The following is a 19,372-nucleotide window of genomic DNA, read 5'->3' on the forward strand; positions in this document are numbered from 1 at the left end:
ATATAGTATTTTTACATAATAGCTGAAATATTTTAATTTATTTGATTAAATATTGAAATATATTTGATTAAATAATATAATAGATATAAATAATAAATTATATGTAATTTATCTAATTAAATGTATTATATTATGGAATAAAGTATTATGCTATAATTATTGTATTATAATATTGTATTGTATTATCATATTGTATATATATATATATATATATATATATATATACACTTTAAATATATTTTTATATTAAATATTAAATGTATGAATATTCATATTATATTTGAAATATATATATATATATATATATATATATGTCTCATGTTCATATGTATTGTAATTATTAAATTTCTCTCTCTCTTTCTTCCAGATCCTCCTTCTTCAGTCTTGCTTCCTGATGCACTTCCTCCCGTACGCAGCTCCACGACTCCTCCACGCCCGTATACGGGCACGCTCCGCCCCTCTCTAACTACTACCACGACAACCACCATGGCTCCGCCTCGCCGCCATAACAACATCCTCCCAGAAGCCCTGACACGGTCGCCTCCCTCCCTGCAGACTCCGGTCGCTGTTGACTATTGTGCCCCACGTCTCACTGCTGAAATCTCCTGGCCACGGACACACCAGGGACAAGTTGCTAAGCAACCGTGCCCACCTGGCACCATAGGTTAGTAAGAGAGTGATTAATCTATTATTAGGGGCAGTGTGTGCATGGAGGTTTATTTTGTTTAATGTGTATTGAATACATCAGTGCATAGGCTTAGCTGTGTGTGTGTGTGTGTGTGTGTTGCGCTCTTGGAAAGATCTGATACACTTCAACACTGCAGCAAGGCTCCTGATAAAATGAATGAAAGAATTAATTTGCAATTCTAGCCTGTAATTAATTTATCATCCTAGTGTTTAGAGCTAAACTTATCATTAGTAATTCTTTATAATTATGTTCAACAATAGGAATTACCACAGTGCAAATAATGACATTGTAATTTATTATTTAACCTAAATATAATGGCCCCTAAAAGTATTTGGACACTTAAGGCACAATTAAAAAGATTCAGAATGTCTCCACATTGTATAAATACCAAATCAAAGTGTCATTTATTATTAGAAAGATAACGATTTCTAAAATATTTGTAAAATACTGTATTTTACAACGGACCCTTTTCACAAGACTGTGATGACGCGTTTCAACGATCATCATCATCATAAATCTTTAAAAGCTTTTCATATTTCATTTTTTTTTTTTTTTTTACATTTATAACACTATATTTTGTATTATATCAGCTTTTCATTAAGTTACAAAAAAACTGGTTAACGCTGTTTCTAATGCCGCATCTATGGGAAGGATGTTGTTTGACATCGTTCTCTCTTCTGACTTTTTTTTCCTTTGATTGAAAGTCATGAAAACACTATCATGGACTTTTCATTTTGCTATTTGAGCAAATGGGAATGCAAAACATATGTTTGTGGTACTCTCCCATTCACTGCTCTCGGATTTTACCCAACTATGACGACCTCTGAGAATGAGAAACCCAGAAATGTGAGAAACGTCCATGAAGGGATACACTGTTAAAAATAAAGGTGCTTTAAAAGGTTCTCCACAGCGATGCCATAGAAGAACCATTGTCCACAAGGAAGCATTCAGTCAAAGGTTCTTTATAGAACCATCTCTTTCTTACCTTTTTATAATCTGAAGAACCTTCTTTCACCACAAAGAACCTTTTGTGAAACAGAAAGGTTCTTCAGATGTAAAGGTTGGAATCATTTAGACCAAAAAGTTTCTTCTTTGGCATCGTGAAGCACCTTTATTTTTAAGAGTGTAGTTCACCCAAAAATGAAAATTCTGTCATCATTTACTCACCCTAATGTCATTCCAAACCTGCATGACTTTCTTTCTTCTCTGGAATTAAAAAAAAGGATATTTTAAGAAAATATGTCCTTTTTTATGTCCATACAGTGCATATGTAAGTCAAATGGTGACCAAAAATTATAAATCATAAAAGGACCATAGCAGTGGCCATTTTTTAATGAGATTTAAGAGCTGCTTTGGTGGAATTATAACTTAATGTAGACTTAAATTTTGGTATGTTCCTCACACAAATACAGTGTACACGTCAAATGGACCACTTTTATGGTAAAGTTAGTTAATTTTCATTTTACGGACAAGAGAAGCACTAGCTTTCTGTTGAACATCTCATTTAGAGTTTAATTGAGTGATTAAGTGATTAGTTCACTTCCAAAATAAAAATTTGATAATATACTCACCCCTAAGTCTTTCAAGATGTTCAAGTCTTTCTTTCTTCAGTCGAAAAGAAATAAAGGTTTTTGAGGATCAAGGGGAACAATGGATTGAAGGTTAAAATTGCCGAGGAATAAGGATCTTGTCTATTGAAACAATCTGTCATTTTCAAAAAAAAAATGTATATTTTAATGTACCTGTATGTAGGTACTTCTGCCTATGCCACGCGTGAACTTTCCTATGTGATTACGTAATGCGTGAAGTCGAGATAAAAAGTCATATACATTTTTATTTATTTATTTATATTTTTTAGAAAAAAGACCAGTCGTTTTGCTAGATTAAAACCCTGGTTGGTATTGTGCAGGACCTTCAACCCGTTGAATGTTTTCCTCAAAAAAAAAGAGAATTTCTTTCTTTTCAACTGAAGATAGAAAAATATGAACATCTTGAATGACATGGTAGTCCAAGTAAATTATCAGGAATTTTTTATTCTGGAAGTGAACTAATCCTTTAAGGGTTGACAAACTTGTTCAAATCACTGTATATGGACATGAAATTTAAGCTATGTAAAAGTTATGAGTGCTATATATTTGTGTAAAAAAAAAAAAAAAAAAAACGTTTCCTGTTGCCGGTTAGCTTGTTCAGGTGTTCTGTCATTGCCACCTCATTATGTGGGCAGCTGCCAGCTGTTGATTGACACATCATGTATCACTTGTAAATCTCTTGCCCTGCTTGTATGTGTGATTGTTTTGACAGCAATTGCAAGGCAATGTTTCTCTCAGTGTGGATGTGCATATGCTTGAGCGAATGTGTGTGTGTTCACTTTGTGCTGTGTTCATGTTTTCCTTTATTATTATTTTTCAGGTGTAGCCACGTTTAATTGTTTGCTTGGCTACTGGGATCCGAAGGGACCAGATCTGAGCAACTGCACCTCACCGTGGACCAATCACATCACTCAAAGAGTGAGTAAAAACACGGCACCATGGGAAATATGCTAATGGAGTATCAACCTATTTAAAAAAATTAGTAGAGAGCGATATGCCTATAGCAAATATTCTTAAAGCATAATTTGGCCTGAAGGTTTTTTTTTTTAACAGAAGGCACGAAAGCTTATCACAAAGAGCAGCCTGTAGCAAAACAGCTTAGCGGAAGTTTATTGTACAATAAATGAGCCAAAATTCAACTGTCAAGATCGGCCGCAATTTATTTCACTTTGTGGCAAAATTACGACGAGACAGCAGTTCTGTGAAAACTGTGTCGTGCAACAGCAGCTTGAAATAATGTGGCATATGTGTGTGTGACTGTGCATGTGTGTGTAAAGTGTGATGATGACTGAAGCTTAACGGTAATGTGAAATGGTTTCCTTTGTACTACAGAGAGCAAATCAGAAAATAGGGAGAATCACAAATCTATGGAGCCATTTGTTCATCCACTTATTCGGCCATCAAGGGACGGAGAGAATAAAATCAATATGCCCACGTACATGTCTCTCTCTCTCTCTCTCTCTTTCTCTCTTTTCTGTAGATGAGATCAGGGGAAACTGCTGCTATAGTAGCACGGGAATTGGCTGAACAGACGAAGGGAGAGTTGAGACCTGGAGATGTTCCATCCACAGTCAAAGCCATGGCACAACTGGTGGAGCTACTGGACGTACAGCTGCGAAATCTCACCCCTGGGGGAAAAGACACAGCGGCACGTAGCTTAAACAAGGTATTCAAGCTGTTAATAAACCGCACATGCTGTGTTGGTAGTAATTACACAATTATTACACGTTTATTACATGTTAGTTACATTGCTGTACTTAAAGTTTAAGAAAGCGCATTGTGTTCATGTGTATTTTTGTGCAAAAAGGAGTGGGAGAAAAAGCAGTGCTCTAATTCTGTGCAGAGTACAGTGTTTTAGGCAGTAAACCTGTGGCAGTCCACAGATCAAAGGCTTTAAGGCCCAAATGGGAAAACTTCCTGTTAAAAACAGCTACTGCTCGATAGACAGAAATCCTTACATCCACACACACACACTTATAAATAAGGACACACAAATTAAAACAGCTCATGAAGCCCCGGTGAGTTTTTCCAATTAACAAAAGAAGCCGAAACATAAAAGAATAACAAAAAAAAAAAACTTCAAAGTCGTGACACACACACACACAACGACTGCATGGCATTACACATACAGACAGATGAATTTGTTAGAAACATAATTAACATCCTGTCAGATGTCTAATACACAGGAATATATATTTTATGCATATCAAAACTGGCTGTTCATGACCCCAAAACAAGTCACAGGTCTTTTTATGGACAGCGTGGAAAAAACTAAAATGAAAATAATAAAATGCAACTAACTAGAGGTGTAACAGTACAGTTAATAAAAATGTAGAATTTGATATTACATCAGAGCTGGCTTGATAAAGGAAATAGAAATACTCATTATTCTGCTATATATAATATAGAATTGTGCTCTGTCAGAGATTGAATACATTTAAAAACATGTATTTTATACATTTACGTATTGTACATTTGAAAAATTATCACTTACACAAGCAGTCAAAAGTTTTTGAACAGTAAGATTTTTAATGTTTCTTTAAATAATTATCTTTTTCTCACCAAGCATGCATTTATTTGATCCAAAATCCAGCAAAACAGTAATACTGTAAAATTTTTACTATTTAGAATAACTGCTTTCTATTTGATTATATTTTAAAATGTAATTTATTCCTGTGATCAAAGCTACATTTTCAGCATCATTACTCCAGTCTTAAGTGTCACACGATCCTTCAGAAAACATTCTAATATGCTGATTTGCTGTTCAAGAAACATTTATTATTTTTATCATTTTTATTATTATCTGAAATAAAAAGCTTTTGTAACATTATACACTATAGCATTTAAAAGCTTTTTGTTTAACTTTTTTTTGGAAAGAAATTAATGCTTTTATTTAGCAAGGATGCTTTAAATTGATCAAAAGTGATGATAAAGACATTTATAATTTATCATTTATTATTAATCTACATAATAATAATAAATGTTTTTTAGCAGCAAATCAGAATATTAGAATGATTTCTGAATGATCATGTGACTGGAGTAATGGTGCTAAAAATTCAGCTTCAAATTACGGGAATAATTACATTTTAAAATATATTTAAATAGAAATTAGTTTAAATAGTAAAAATATTTTAATATTTTACTGTTTTTGCTTTACTTCAGATCAAATAAATGCAGGCTTTGTGAGCAGAAGAGATTTTTTTAAAAAACATTAAAAATCTTACTGTTCAAAAACTTTTGACTGTAGTGTATGTCAAAATATTTGATTTGGTTTAAAAATAATTTAGACCTTATATTAATTTAATGGTAAAATCAGACATGAACAAAACTAACAAATACATTATACATTATATTCAGCATTATTTAGTAGTTCAGTAGCTTACACCTAGTATTAACAACAATATTTTGGCAAAAATGAATGTAGGTTGAAGCTAAATTAAGCAGATGACAGCGTAAAGATACTTAACATCCATTCATCCTCAAAAGCATACGTAACTTTAATGGCTGTATATTATATATCCGAAGAGCATGAAATGACTTAAAATAGTTTAGATTTTAAAATAGCACAAAATTGTGAATTTTTCTATTTACTTGTTTCATGTTAACTATTTTGCATCTGGTTAAGCCTTTGCAGTTTATGATCTTATTGATACATTTCTATCTTTGATTTTAAAGACATTTTGTTTACATTTGCACAATAAATTATTACAATCTGCAAGATCAGTAAGAACATCATATGGTCTAAAACAAAGTTTCTGGTTGTCGCCGACAGACAACTTCCTCTGTGCATTAAGCTGAAAGAGGAGAAAGTATTTTAACGTCAAAAAAATGACACACATCACCTTTAATGTGTCTAAACTTAGACCAGTGAATCTCACTCATTCTCTCAGGGCCAGCTGAACACTGTAGTGTCTGAATATCACTTTACAAACTTTGAACAGCCAGCCTGTCAGTTTCCTATTACCAGCATCCAGCTAAAGTTATCAGTTACACAAACATCAGCTCATCTGCAATAAGACACAGTCAGACACCTCTGTCCATTCAGGCTTTATACATTTCAGTGTTGTTTGTTTGTATATTTACAGTATTGTTGCCCTGGCAGACATGTAGGAATGTTTTGTGGGTACAGTGTCAGTTTCATGAGTCCACATGGTGACTGTAACTCAGTAACATATTAATTTAGTTCCTAATTCTGCTCTGATACATAATATAATTATGATCCCGTCATATTTATTACTAAATGATTGTAGATTATTTCAGCTAATTAGGCTTTGTTTCATTTTGGGCTCGAATGATTAAATATGCGCTTTGATTTTTCATGTGTAGTTTGTGCGTTTGTGTATGTGCGTTATTGTAATGTTTTAATATTGTGTCTTTCAGCTCCAGAAGAGAGAGCGATCGTGCCGTTTCTTCATACAGGTACTTCATTCTGCCCTTATTCTGGATGTTGTGTATGTGTAGGCACACATTGTGACTGTTTTTATTCATGTTCCATATCACTTCAACATCTACATAGATGGGTGAAGTTTTCAACATAAATACAGCTTTATACTTGTGTGGAGCTGTATCTGTCACACCATATGAATCATATTGGCTGTTTGTGTGTGTCTGTGCGTCTGCGCTTGTGCCCATGGGCTGCATTTTTTGCATTTATAAAAGCAGAGCAATTTTTTCTCCTGAGAAAGCAGTAGTGATGTCAGCACTGGTCAGCAGTGTCACATCAGGCGACTGATAAACACACACACACACACACAGAGACAGTGAAAAAAAAAGCACAGAATAATGTAGATAAGCCTAAGAAAAGCTCAGCAGACTGAACGAAAGGAAAAGCATGAGAAGAACTGATTTAGAGGAAGAAAATGACTGATGCATATCTCAAACCGAGCCAGGCCGCTCAGTCAACCCTGCCAGTACATGACAGATTTATACTGATTTTTACTCCATGAAATAATTGAGGCCTAAATGTTGCTCCAGTATTCTGTTTTTCTGGTTTAAAGGTGCACTTGGTCATTTTTACTCATTTAAATATTATTTACACCTAAAGAGATGAATTGAAAAGACATGAGACAAAGACAAAGTCACATTAGCAGCCTGATAAAACCTGATTTATTTTATATCGAGCAGGTCAGCTGAGGGTTAAAAGGACGGTTGACCAAAAAAATTAAAATTCTGTCTTTAATTACTCACCCTTATGTCGTTCTAAACCCGTAAGACCTTCGTTAATCTTCACAACATAAATTAAGATATTTCTGATAAAATCCGAGAGCTTTCTGACCCTGCGTAGACAGCAACACAACTACCAAGGCCCTGAAAGGCAATAAGGACATTGTTAAAATAGTCCATGTCAGGGCTCTACGCTTACTTTTATTTTTAAAATCACTTGTGCTCCTAACTTCAAAAAATTTAGGAGCAACTCATCAATCAAAAAATCTGCTCAAAAATGTCTTTATTCCCCCCCAAAGTAAGCCTTCTTATTACAAGGTGATTTTTGACTCCTTAAAGTGATTTACAGGGGAATTTTATTTTCTAACTTTAGTATGTAGTAAATAGTATCTTTTTAAATATAGATTTATATATAAGCTACTTAAAATTTCTAAATAAAGCAGCAGAATAAGAACAAGTAGAAGAATAAGAAGAATAAGAATAAGTTATCAATCAAATGAAATCAGTGTTAACAAAAATAATTTGTACTACAGAGGTGGCACAGAAGAACATAACAGTGGCTTGTAGGTATATTTTAAGATGTTTAATGAGGCTTAGAGGTGGCATGAGTGCAGTCAAATTCATAAATTCATGTTGAAATTAATGTTTCAAATATACAGTTTTTAATATAGAAATATTAAATAATTTAAATAACTGAAAAGGTACTTTAAAAATGAAACTAAAACTGCCTGTAGGTGGTGGCAAGTCACTGATTTAATTACTGAATCATTCATTCATTTGATTCGTTCGAACGGCTGATTCATTTAGGAATAAAGCAAGTGACTGTCTTTATAAATGGGAAATTGAATCATAGACTCACTAGATTTGTTTAAAAACGCATGTTCATTCATAAACGAAACACCGCTGTGTTTAAATGGAGATGCGCAGCGTCTCAGATGTGGCTTGTTTCAAACTATTTTTGACGACAAAATAGAGCAAAACCAGGCAATAGTGTTATAGTCAGACAATGCAAGTTGCTTATTGTATAAATCAATATCTCATTTACAGACTTAAAAGCTGTCACTCATCGTGATCTCACAAAGTTTCATTATAATCAACGAAGCTCTCTACACTGCACGATGAACATCTTAATTACACTCTCTCTACGCTTTGTTTATGAAAGGATTTGTGAGATATTAAAAATATTATAATATAAAATTCTTATTGGGTGACAACTTATTTACATTATGTGATGCTTCTTTTTAAGCTGTGTACATTTTGGGCTATTTTTAGAAAACAAAAATGGTTCTATCTACATCAGTCTATGGAATGCAAAAACTTTGAAGCTCAGTATCTCAAAAGGCAGACAGAACCTTATAATTCTAAGGTGACGATATGTCTGTGATACATTACTCAACATTGCAAAAACACATAGAAATCTTTGAAGCTCCCCTTCAGAAACACAAATATGCTGATCGGGTCAGTCACACTGGTGCTCCTAAATATTTTTTTCATAGTCGCACATGGTATTAGACTGAATTGGCCACACTGTAGAGCCTTGCACCACTAGGTAGCATTAGTCCGAGACGACTGCTATATTGCCCAAAGCGACTTGAACCCAAAAAATGACAAAGTTCTTGTTCAAATACTCTGCTGAGGTGAAATGAGTCTATGAAAACATCAATTGATCCTGCTGATTTAGACAGAGAGAATTACAGGATTCCATGACAACTGTCTGAAGCCTCCCAGTGCTGACATCAAGCAAATATGGATTCTCAGTGGTCATCTAATATGTAATGCAGTGTGTGTATGTGTGTGTTGCTTCACGCTGGATTAGCTCCTCAGCTTCAAAGCACTTCAGTTCTGCTCCATTTACCAAGTCTGTGGAGAGTATTGCTGCTGTGTGTGTGTGTGTGAGGAAACAGAATATAAGAGTTTTTAAAAATCTCTTATCTGTCTCCGCAGTGCGAGCCCCCAAGTGCACACACACACACACACACTTTCCCCTGACCTCTTGACACACTCTGTCAGAAGATTTCATAAGCAGTTTTGTGAGGAAGTAAATATAACTCTTCCTTTTTACCTCCTATCCCAGTCGTCTCTCATCTCTGTCTCTCCTTTTTCTCTCTCTCGTAAAAGGGTCATTACTTTAGTGGTGTCAAAATGAATATACTCATCCCGCCTTTAACACACTCTCTCTCGCACACACACACACACACACACACACACACACCGCTCTACTGTAACTGGGGCAGAATGATTCAACCCAATGGCCAGATTAGCCTGCAGCAACTTAAAGACAAACGACAAAACATCCCTCTGTCCATCCCTACGGATGAGTGCACTACAGTGAGAGACGTTAATTACATTACAAATCTCTTCACCACAGATGCATTATACACTTTATATGTGCCGTAACTGTTAATAATGCAAGGTTATGAACTTCCATAGAGACGTGATCTATTTTAAATAAAAGGAATTTGACCTGGAATTACTGTTAGCAGCATTTTTGTGAAAGTGACAAATATATTTGGCCTGCTTTGTGAATTTCATTGTAGTCCATATGTTTATGTTGCAGCACGCTGCACTTTTTCAAACGGAAAGCAAAATTGTGGCACAATATACTCAGCAAGCTTTTTAATAAACTAGCACCTTAAGTCTTAAACCTTCATTTGTATATCCACGTTGAGGTTTTAATATCCCTGTGATAATATTCTCTGCCAAATTGAAAAGGCTTAATATCTTATTATCGCACTTTTCTTTAAATACCCTTATATTAGTTTCCGCCGCACAGCCGGGACATTTCATTTTCCTATATAGAGCTCTTATAGACCCATAAATTACCCCTTGCCTTGTGTGAACCTGTGTGTGTTTGTGTGCGTGGATGTGCGCGTGTGTACGTGATGACAGCTTCTTTCATTTTCACAATGTCTCACGCTCCCTGTGGATCTTTCTTCAGTTTGACAGGTTTATACTCCGGCACAGAAAGCGTGTAGTGTGTGAGTGCGGGTGAAAGTGGAAGAGAAATGGTTTATGGGAGAGGTGGGCACTTTGGGAAATATGTCCTTATTGTGAAGTTCAGATGTCAGAATGTATGTGCGTGCGGGTTCAGAAGTCGTCCCTCACCTCTAGAACGCTGACATCTCTCTTTTTCTGTCTTCTGCAGGCCATGGTAGAAACGGTGAATAACCTTCTGCAGGTGCGATCCCAGGCGGCGTGGAGGGAGCTGTCTGTGGCCGAGCAGCTGCGGTGCGCAACAATGCTTCTAGACACGGTGGAGACGGGCGCCTTCATGCTCGCAGACAACCTACTCAAAACCGACACTATACAGGAGAGCACCGACAACATACGTGAGTCGTCACACATGCTTATGTTTACACGCAAATCTCTATGCACGTATTTCATTGAACAAATCGGATTTCACCCTTGTGTCTCCTCCGGCTTGTTCTGATTTCACCTGTCATGAGGAGACAAAAAACAAGTTAAACAACAGATGGAACTTTTTTGTAGGTAAAATCAGATGCACATGCAAGAAATTCCTAAGCTGATTCGTAATGTGATAAGAACCATAGAAATATAGGTGATTTCACAGACCTGTTGGATAATGTGGTGGGTTTATGTAAAATAATAATAATAATGTCACAGTTTCTTCACATACCGTGCATGAATCTTCAAAACATCCATGTAGGGTTTTTATTCCCCGCTATCATTTTTAACACTTCCAAAGACACTTTTCAAGAGGTGTAAAAATGCATTAATGCATTGCAATGTATCGCTGTGTGCAGTGGAACTGAACGCATCATTTACAGAATTTAATCATTGTTGTACATTACAATTATTTTTTTATTTGAATAATACCAAAGGTAACCAAAATGCAAAATACAATTCTTGAACATTTAGATGTAAAACTTATACCACTATAGCATAGTAAGCATTTTGTTTTGCAAACAGTAATGAATCAAAATTGAGCCAGATCCTGACCAATTTTGTGATCACTTGCATTATTTAGTAAAGAGTAACACTGCAGAAAAAAAAAAATATATATATATATATATATATATATATATAAAGTCTTTAAACAAGAAAACATTTATTTTATAAACAACACTGCATACATTTTTAGAGAATTTGTAAGTATGATGTTTTGTGGAAAAAAATATTTTATTTTTATAATTATTATTTTTATTTTTATTTTGCAAGTGTGCATTAAATTGATCACACAGTGAAGATTTTTACATTGTTCTCTTTTAAATAATCGCTGAACATATTGAATTATTAAAAAATTATCATAGTTTTCACAAAAATATCAAGCAAAACAACTGTTTTTAACACTGATAAAAATAAAAAATGTTTCTTCAGTGTCATATCAGCATATTAGAATGATTTCTGAAGTATCATGTGACACTGAAGACTGGAGTAATGAGTAATTGCTCATTATTTTTATTACTGGAATAATAATGTTTTGCAAAATTACATTTTGTACGGTATTTTTGTTCAAACAAATGTGTTCTAGTCATGAAAAAAAATCTTAATGACCCCATTTTACTGAAAAGTACTATATATATATATATATATATATATATATTGTGATTGTTTTTTTTAATTTGAAATAATAACATTACAGAGCTTGAGTGACAGCATGAGTACCAAGGAAGAAAAAAAGAAACACCAAACCACAAGTGCAGTGATTAATACTTAAGAGTAACTTTAAAGGAACATACAGGAAAACCTCTGCAGCAAATTACCATACAGAATAATGAATCTTCAATTTAAAACAGTTCTTTCAAAGCTTGGGCTATATTACTCCAATAGGTGACAGTTTGTATTCTAGCCCCATTAAATTTGCAGTGCTACATTCTAAACAAACAATATGATGAAAAGAAAGCAGCCAGAATTTTCTAAGATCCATGTCAGGTGTAAACCATTGCTGTATAATTGTTTTTTAGCAGCAGTAAAGCCAGTAATTAACAATCTTCTCTGAACTAATATAAACTTGTAAGAAGAATCCTCATTTAACAACATAACACAAGGATCAAGATCAAACTGCAACTTTGTTATATACTTTAGCACTTGAGATACTAAAAGTACTATATTTTTGATTATTTAAAAGAGTTAGCAACTCAGTTGTACTGTAACCCTTATTAAAACTTGTTATACAGTTTATATATACAGTCAAACCAAAATTTATTCAGTCACATTTCTCACATTATCACAGTGTGTTCATAGAAAAGTAGTAGTTTTGAAAATGGTAATAAAGTATGACAAGATCTCAGAGCTAAATTGTGTCAGAACAAATTGATACATATCTTAATATTGTCAGATAACTTTGATAGAAAGATATGTAATGGATTACAATCAACCAAAAATTCAGACAACTCTTAGTATGACAATATTTACACAAATATCAATACTTTGATGACCAATTACGAAGCAATGCTTAATTTTGTTCAGTCTGTGGTGTAAAAAGGTCACATTAGCAATTTGAAACATTTAAGCAAAACATGGTCAGATCAAAGTGATCAAAAGAATTATTGGGTATAATATGTCACAATATACTTTATTTTGCTATCTTCACTTACTTAAATGAACTATAGTGTCCTGCACGCACTAATAAAGAAATGTCATCTGGTGTGTGAATAATTTTCAGTTTGACTATATATATATATATATATATATATATATATATAAAAGATGCACATAAACACTGCTAGAGGTTCATATGTAAGACCTGATGCATAAAAAACACATTATCACATTAGAGGTACACAGCGGGGACACACGCTTCAAGTGCACTCGAGCCAGATGTAACGAAGCGTGTCTGTGAAAAACACAAGAGCGGTCCACATAGGGGGTCTCATTCTGTCTGACTCATGCAGAGGAATCCATGCCTTGTCTTAAGAAACAGGACAGAAGTGGTCAGAATGTGTACTGACTGACACAGGACTGCCACAGATACACAGAAACTATGCGCTCAACATGGCATCATTTCTCCAGCTTGATGGTATTTATAATTATGGATCAATACAAGCATTCAATCGTGACATTTGAAACCATTGCTGTGTTAATTGTGGAACACTCTAGCATACCGTTAACTGCTCTCATGCTGTCAGTCAGTGCAGGCAGGAGGCAGATTCCTTCAAGCTGCTTGGGAATGAATGGGCCCTGTGAAAGTGTGAGATAGTGCGGATAAAAAATGAATGCAATCTATAATCAATATTCAAACAAGTGCTAAAAAGAAGTACCCTCCACAAATATTGGCACCCTTGGTAAATGAGCAAAGGTGGCTGTGAAAATAAATCTGCATTGTTCATCCTTTTGATCTTTCATTCAGAAAATTCACAGAATTCTAATCTATCATTGAAGTAAAACAATGGAAAATCTTATTATGAAATAAATGTTTGAAATTAATATATAAAAACACTTTTTAAATTGTACATGAACTAAACAGAATTACAGAAAACATAACTTTAATTTTTAAGTTTTACCCACCCACCCCCCACCCCCCAAAAAACATAAATGGACAGAAACGATGTGTCTGAATAGTGTGTAATGCAACCAACCACAGTTCAGTTAATGTACATGACATTTAGAGGCAAGGTAAATCTGAGATCAACAACGGCACAGTAATAAACCAGCATGTAGCAAAGTGGTTGCAACATATAATTTAGCAGCCATCTCTGTGAAACATTGTAAAAACAACACAAATGCAATTACAATCTGTATCAAAAGACTTAAATGGATAGTTCACCCCAAAACATTAATATACTGTCATCATTTACTCACCCTCATGTTGTTTTTTCAAACCTGTAAAACCTTCTTTCCTATATGCAACATAAAAAAAATAATTTTGAGACATTTATGGGCGCATTGTCCCTTTAAACAAACTCTTCAGTGCATTTCCAAGAATCTTTAGCATTATTTTACACATTTTGGCAAATCCAGTGACTAAATGTTCTCTAGTGCGGGCCATCTGACACGAGTTCTCTGGGAATCCAGTTCAGTCTGCTGAATCATAAATGCTCCAGAGGTGTCAAAGTGATAGTCACAATTTACTGCTAAATGTAGTCGTAATGGCACTTTTATGATCCTGCATCTGTTAGGAATTTGAGAAAAAAACCTGTACGCACTGTATGTGTCATAGCACCACAAATTATCCCATCTAAAACTGAAACTATATTAAAACTATAATCAGTTTCCAAAAATACAAATGAAACCTTCTATTTCTGCATTAGGCAGATGATTTTATCTAAAGTGACTTGCAGTAAAGGACCATAAGCAGTTCATCACATCAGTATTTATAGAATACAATGTCAGGTGTATTAGAAAGCTAGATTAGAAAACAAGCTAGAACAAAGATGAAGTACAGAAAAGCAGAAGTGGACATTTTCCTTGGTTTAAAGTTGTGCGGTAGATGAGTGTCTCCAGCTGCTTTGTGAAAGTTGTAATGGTCTCAGTAGATCGGATTGAGGTTGGCAGCTCATTCCACCAGAGAGGAGCAGGGATTGTGAAAGTTTTGGAAAGGGACTTTGTCCCGCTCATAGAGTGCTGCTCATTCTATGACTGTAACTTGTAGGAGTGCATTGAAGTAGGGGTGTGTGAGTCCAGTGGCAGTCCTGAAAGCCAGCGTCAAAGCTTTATATTTGATTCTGGCAGCAACTTTGAGCCAGTGGAGTAAGATCAGGAGAGGTGTGATGTGGGTCCTCTTTGGCTGATTGAAGACCAGACGTGCTGCCGCGTGCTGGATCATCTGCAGAGGCTTAGTTGCGCTGGCTGAAAGGGCCGGCCAGTTGAGCACTGCAGTAGTCCAGTCTTGTAATGACAAGAGCTTGGATGAGGAGCTGCACCACGTGCTCTGACAGGAAGAGTCTGAATTTTCCTGATGTTGTAAAGTACAAACCCGCACGACTGGTCCATTTTTGAAATGGGGATGGTCAAGTGCTGTTAGTCATTAAACACTAACTCCACACTGTAAAATACAAAAAAACAATTTGTTGAGCCAACTTAAAATAATTTGTTACCCTGCTGCCTTAAAATTTTAAGTTCAGTCATCTCAAATAAGTTTAGACAACTTGAAATGTTAAGTTGTACTAGGTGACAACTTAGATATTTGAGTTGACTAAACAAAAAATTTGGTTTGTTAAACTTAACAAAAACTTAACTGGGCTTGTTACCCAGCTGCCTTACAATTTTAAGTTGAATGAACTCAAATATCTGTTAGTACAACTTAACATTTCAAGTTGACTAAACTTTTTTGAGTTGACTGAACTTGACTGAAATAATTTGAAGTTCACTCAACAAATTGTTTTGTCCTTTCTGTCGACCACACACTCTAAAGAAAAAAAGAAGTTCCGACATCATTTTAAGGTGTTCTGTTGACATAATGCTGATAATTACATTAACTTAATATTGCGTGTAATTTACAACCTGATCTCATGACGAAAACGTACCTGTGGGAACCTTTTCGCAAGACGTGAAATACTGCCATGTATGTTTCGTGACATTCAATGTGAAATGTCCAATGATCTCTCATGTTTCAGCTCTTTCATAATGAGTCATGTTTTTCACAGGATTCGTACCCAAGGATTCCATATCCTAAGTCCAATTTCATCCCGGCTGAGCTACTGAGCAAGCCTGTTACATCTGAAAAGTGAAACATATGGAGCTGTAATCATAACTGTGTATGTAAACGATTACAAGTGCTCACTGTTTCTGTTGGAAAGTGGAGTGATATGTAGTTATTGGTACATATTTTGTGTCTTGCGAAAAAGTTCCCACAGGTACGTTTTTGTCATGAAATCAGGTAGGTAATTTAAACTAAAATGTCTGTGTTTCAATACTCTACTAATGTAATAAAATTGTGTGGATAACTTTGAAAATTGAGCAATAGATTTTTAGTTTCCAGTGTGGTTTGGATAAGACTGGATAAGGAGAACAAACGTTCAAGATAAGCTTTATTTTATGTGTTTGTTTGGTAAAGATCTGTTTGACTTTAATGCGGCTGTGTTTGACATTTAAAAGAGTTTCTGTTCTGTTGAGGGTTTTGTGGTTGCCATCGTGCTAAAGTTAGGTTGTGGGTGGCTGCAAGAAGATATAAACTACACTGACTCATGAGCAATGATTGTGCTAATGTTAGTGGCAAGTAATATCTTACTTTTTCATTAAATTAATGTGCTAAATAAGTTGATTTTAGCATGTGCTACGGTAGAAACATGATTTGAACAGAAATAGATCAAATTAATTGGATCCAGGGCCACTACTTAATTATGTTGAAATTATTTGGAAGAACTTAATTTTTTGAGTAATCAGTTTAAAAATTTGCTTATGCTATGAATAGTAAATTCAAATTATGAAACAACTCAGTGTTGTTTGTTGGTTGAACATAATTTTACTAGAAGTTGTTAAAAAGAATGACGCAAATGGTTGTGTTTTAAAGTTGTAAGTTATGTGTGTGGAAAAAAAGTGGACTGAACACTGAACCTTGAGACATCCAAGTAATTAGCTGACTTAGACACCCATGAAAAACAAGAAATGAAGAGAAAGGCACCCTTATGTACTCAACCGAAGCACAAAAGGAAATAAAAATGTTGAATTTTTCAATATAATAGTAACTCTTTCTCATGCTTTTAATAAAAAGCCCATGAATAAAATAAACAAAACATACTGAACTTTTGCTGTCAATCACACACTCGTACACAAATACAATGACAAATTCTGTCTCATTTCTGTGCCCACACACACATACACATATAACCATGACATTAATCAAAACATTGCTGAAATTTTATAGCTGCAGCAATCACTCAAAACAATGAGCTCATGCACACACACACAGTTTTTCAGCCAGGGTTTAAAATTAACATTCACCAAAAGCCAAATGCAAATAAGAATTGGCTTTGGCAAAAACATAACAGCCAGTTGGTCTTTTCTAGGAACTGCAAAATAATGCTTGATTCTTTCTATTTAAGCCGTGAACAGTGGCTGCTGAGTGACCAACATCTTTTATCTCAATGGGAAATTTAGTGGAATAAGTATTTTTAGGAAGCCAACTATTTTTTACATTTTGTCTTTTATTGTCCAAAACTTTATGTAAAGATATGTTTATGTGGACACGTGATCATGAAGACACACATTCATGACATTGAAGGCACAATATGTAAGATTTTGTTATCAAAATATCCCAAAACCACAAGAACAGTGCTATATATTTTGCAACCTGATCTTATGATAAAAACAAACTTTTTTTTTGCAAGATGCAAAATATGTACCACCATGTACGTGACATATTCAATGTGAAATGTCCACTGAGTGGCGCTAAGAGTGTTTTTGTTTTTTTCTCCAGAACATATGGTTCGTTTTATGTGACGTTGTGATCTGCATCCTTGTTTCACTTCTGTGGCTTTCAGCGCCACCCTGCTTCATACTACAGTGACGTTAATAAATCTTTAATACATTAGCTTATCCATAAACGTGATTTCTGCCTAATACCATCAGGTTGCATCGCTGTGGGGATATAGACGACAACTCCTATGATTCCACACTCAATCACGGCATCATCAAACTATGCCTTTGTCTCTTTATTTGTTTTGAATATGCACCATCTAGTGGTGAAAATTTCATACTGTGCCTTTAAGAATAAAGAAGTTTTTACAATTTAGGTAATATTTCATTGAGAGATACTTTGCATGATGGACACTCTGACTCTACTCTTTAAAAAGTGTAATAATCATGCTACAGATGTAAAATCCAACCTGTTACATAAGAGTTTTGTATTATTTCACATATGCACAAGTGATACTTAATTTCGTACAGCCTGCAGAGCTTTAAAGCTCTGGTCCCTGATAATTGTAATGAGAAACCAGTACAGTCTTTAGAATTGCTCTTGGAAAGTCATGCGGTTTTGGAGTGGCATGAGGTTGAGTAAATGATGACAGCATTTTCATTTTTTGAAGAACTGTTCCTTTAATTTTTAGCGTTTACGTTGACAGAGAAAGACAGTGAAAGAATAGAGAGAGGAAGAAAGTGAGGGAGCCGGTGGCAAAGATTTGAAATGTAATAAGGGAGGACATGAGAACAGCAGGAAGAACAATACTAAGGAGGAGACAGAATGAACGGAACATTACCAGAGACAGACAAATGCAGTGCGAACTGACTGAGTGGAAAAGAGAGGATGAAAGGGAGAGGAAGAGAATAAATGAAAGAAAACAAAAAGATAGAAAGGAGAGAAATCGAGGAGGGGGGATGGTGTTCAGGGATCCATGCTAACTGCTGTATTCTGCTCCAGTGCTTTCACAGCGCAAAGGGGGAAATTTATCGTTCCTGGCAAACAATTTATCCGCCATTCCACCACTCAAGGCCAGTTCACATGCATCTCGTTTGAGAGGAATAGCTCTCCATGGGATTGCCCTCTAGCCTAGCTTTTTTTCCCCTTCTCTCTGCGTATTTCATCACTTGTGTTTTTGTGCATGTTTTTTTTTTTTTTTTTTTTTTGGCATCTGATCATCTGCCTTAGTTGTTTGGCCTTGATGTTTTACAGGGTTGTTTTTGGAGGGTTTCAATAGAGGATAAGCAACATCAAAAAACTTCACCGACATCTGTGTGATCTCTTTTATGCAAATATGTGTGGCTAACTGAGTTACCGGTTAGCATTCCCATTCATCTCAATGTCAACTGCTCTTCTGGTACTAAACCCCTCAGAAGTGGCCAATCTTTGCTATCTCTGCTTATGGGCACTTAGTTCTGCCAATCACCTGAGCTGTAAATGCCAAATAACTAAGTACTCTGAAGCCAGAGGGAAATGGCTGATGGCATCACAAGAACATGGACAGTTCCAAACCTTTCACTAGTATTATCATTGGCTGGGATGTGAAATACACCAGACAGGGAAAAATATAAATTCTTCTCAGGCATTTAAGAGCCCTTTAAAACTAAATTGGGCACTGGTAAAACATTTACT

The 19,372-nt window shown here is 35.1% G+C and overlaps 1 protein-coding gene across 6 annotated transcripts in view; it reads left to right on the forward strand.

Moving 5' to 3' along the window:
• Positions 1–19,372, forward strand: part of adgrl3.1 (adhesion G protein-coupled receptor L3.1) — a 136,874-nt gene that overhangs the window by 79,355 nt on the left and 38,147 nt on the right. For all 6 annotated transcript variants that reach the window (XM_051123744.1, XM_051123833.1, XM_051123916.1 and 3 more), the window contains exons 7-11: positions 368–664; positions 3,098–3,195; positions 3,758–3,943; positions 6,658–6,696; positions 10,586–10,769. In XM_051123744.1, the coding sequence (XP_050979701.1) occupies positions 368–664; positions 3,098–3,195; positions 3,758–3,943; positions 6,658–6,696; positions 10,586–10,769 (804 nt within the window). The remainder of the gene's footprint in view (positions 1–367; positions 665–3,097; positions 3,196–3,757; positions 3,944–6,657; positions 6,697–10,585; positions 10,770–19,372) is intronic.

This window comes from Labeo rohita, chromosome 1 (assembly GCF_022985175.1).
Source record: "Labeo rohita strain BAU-BD-2019 chromosome 1, IGBB_LRoh.1.0, whole genome shotgun sequence".
NCBI lineage: Eukaryota > Metazoa > Chordata > Actinopteri > Cypriniformes > Cyprinidae > Labeo > Labeo rohita.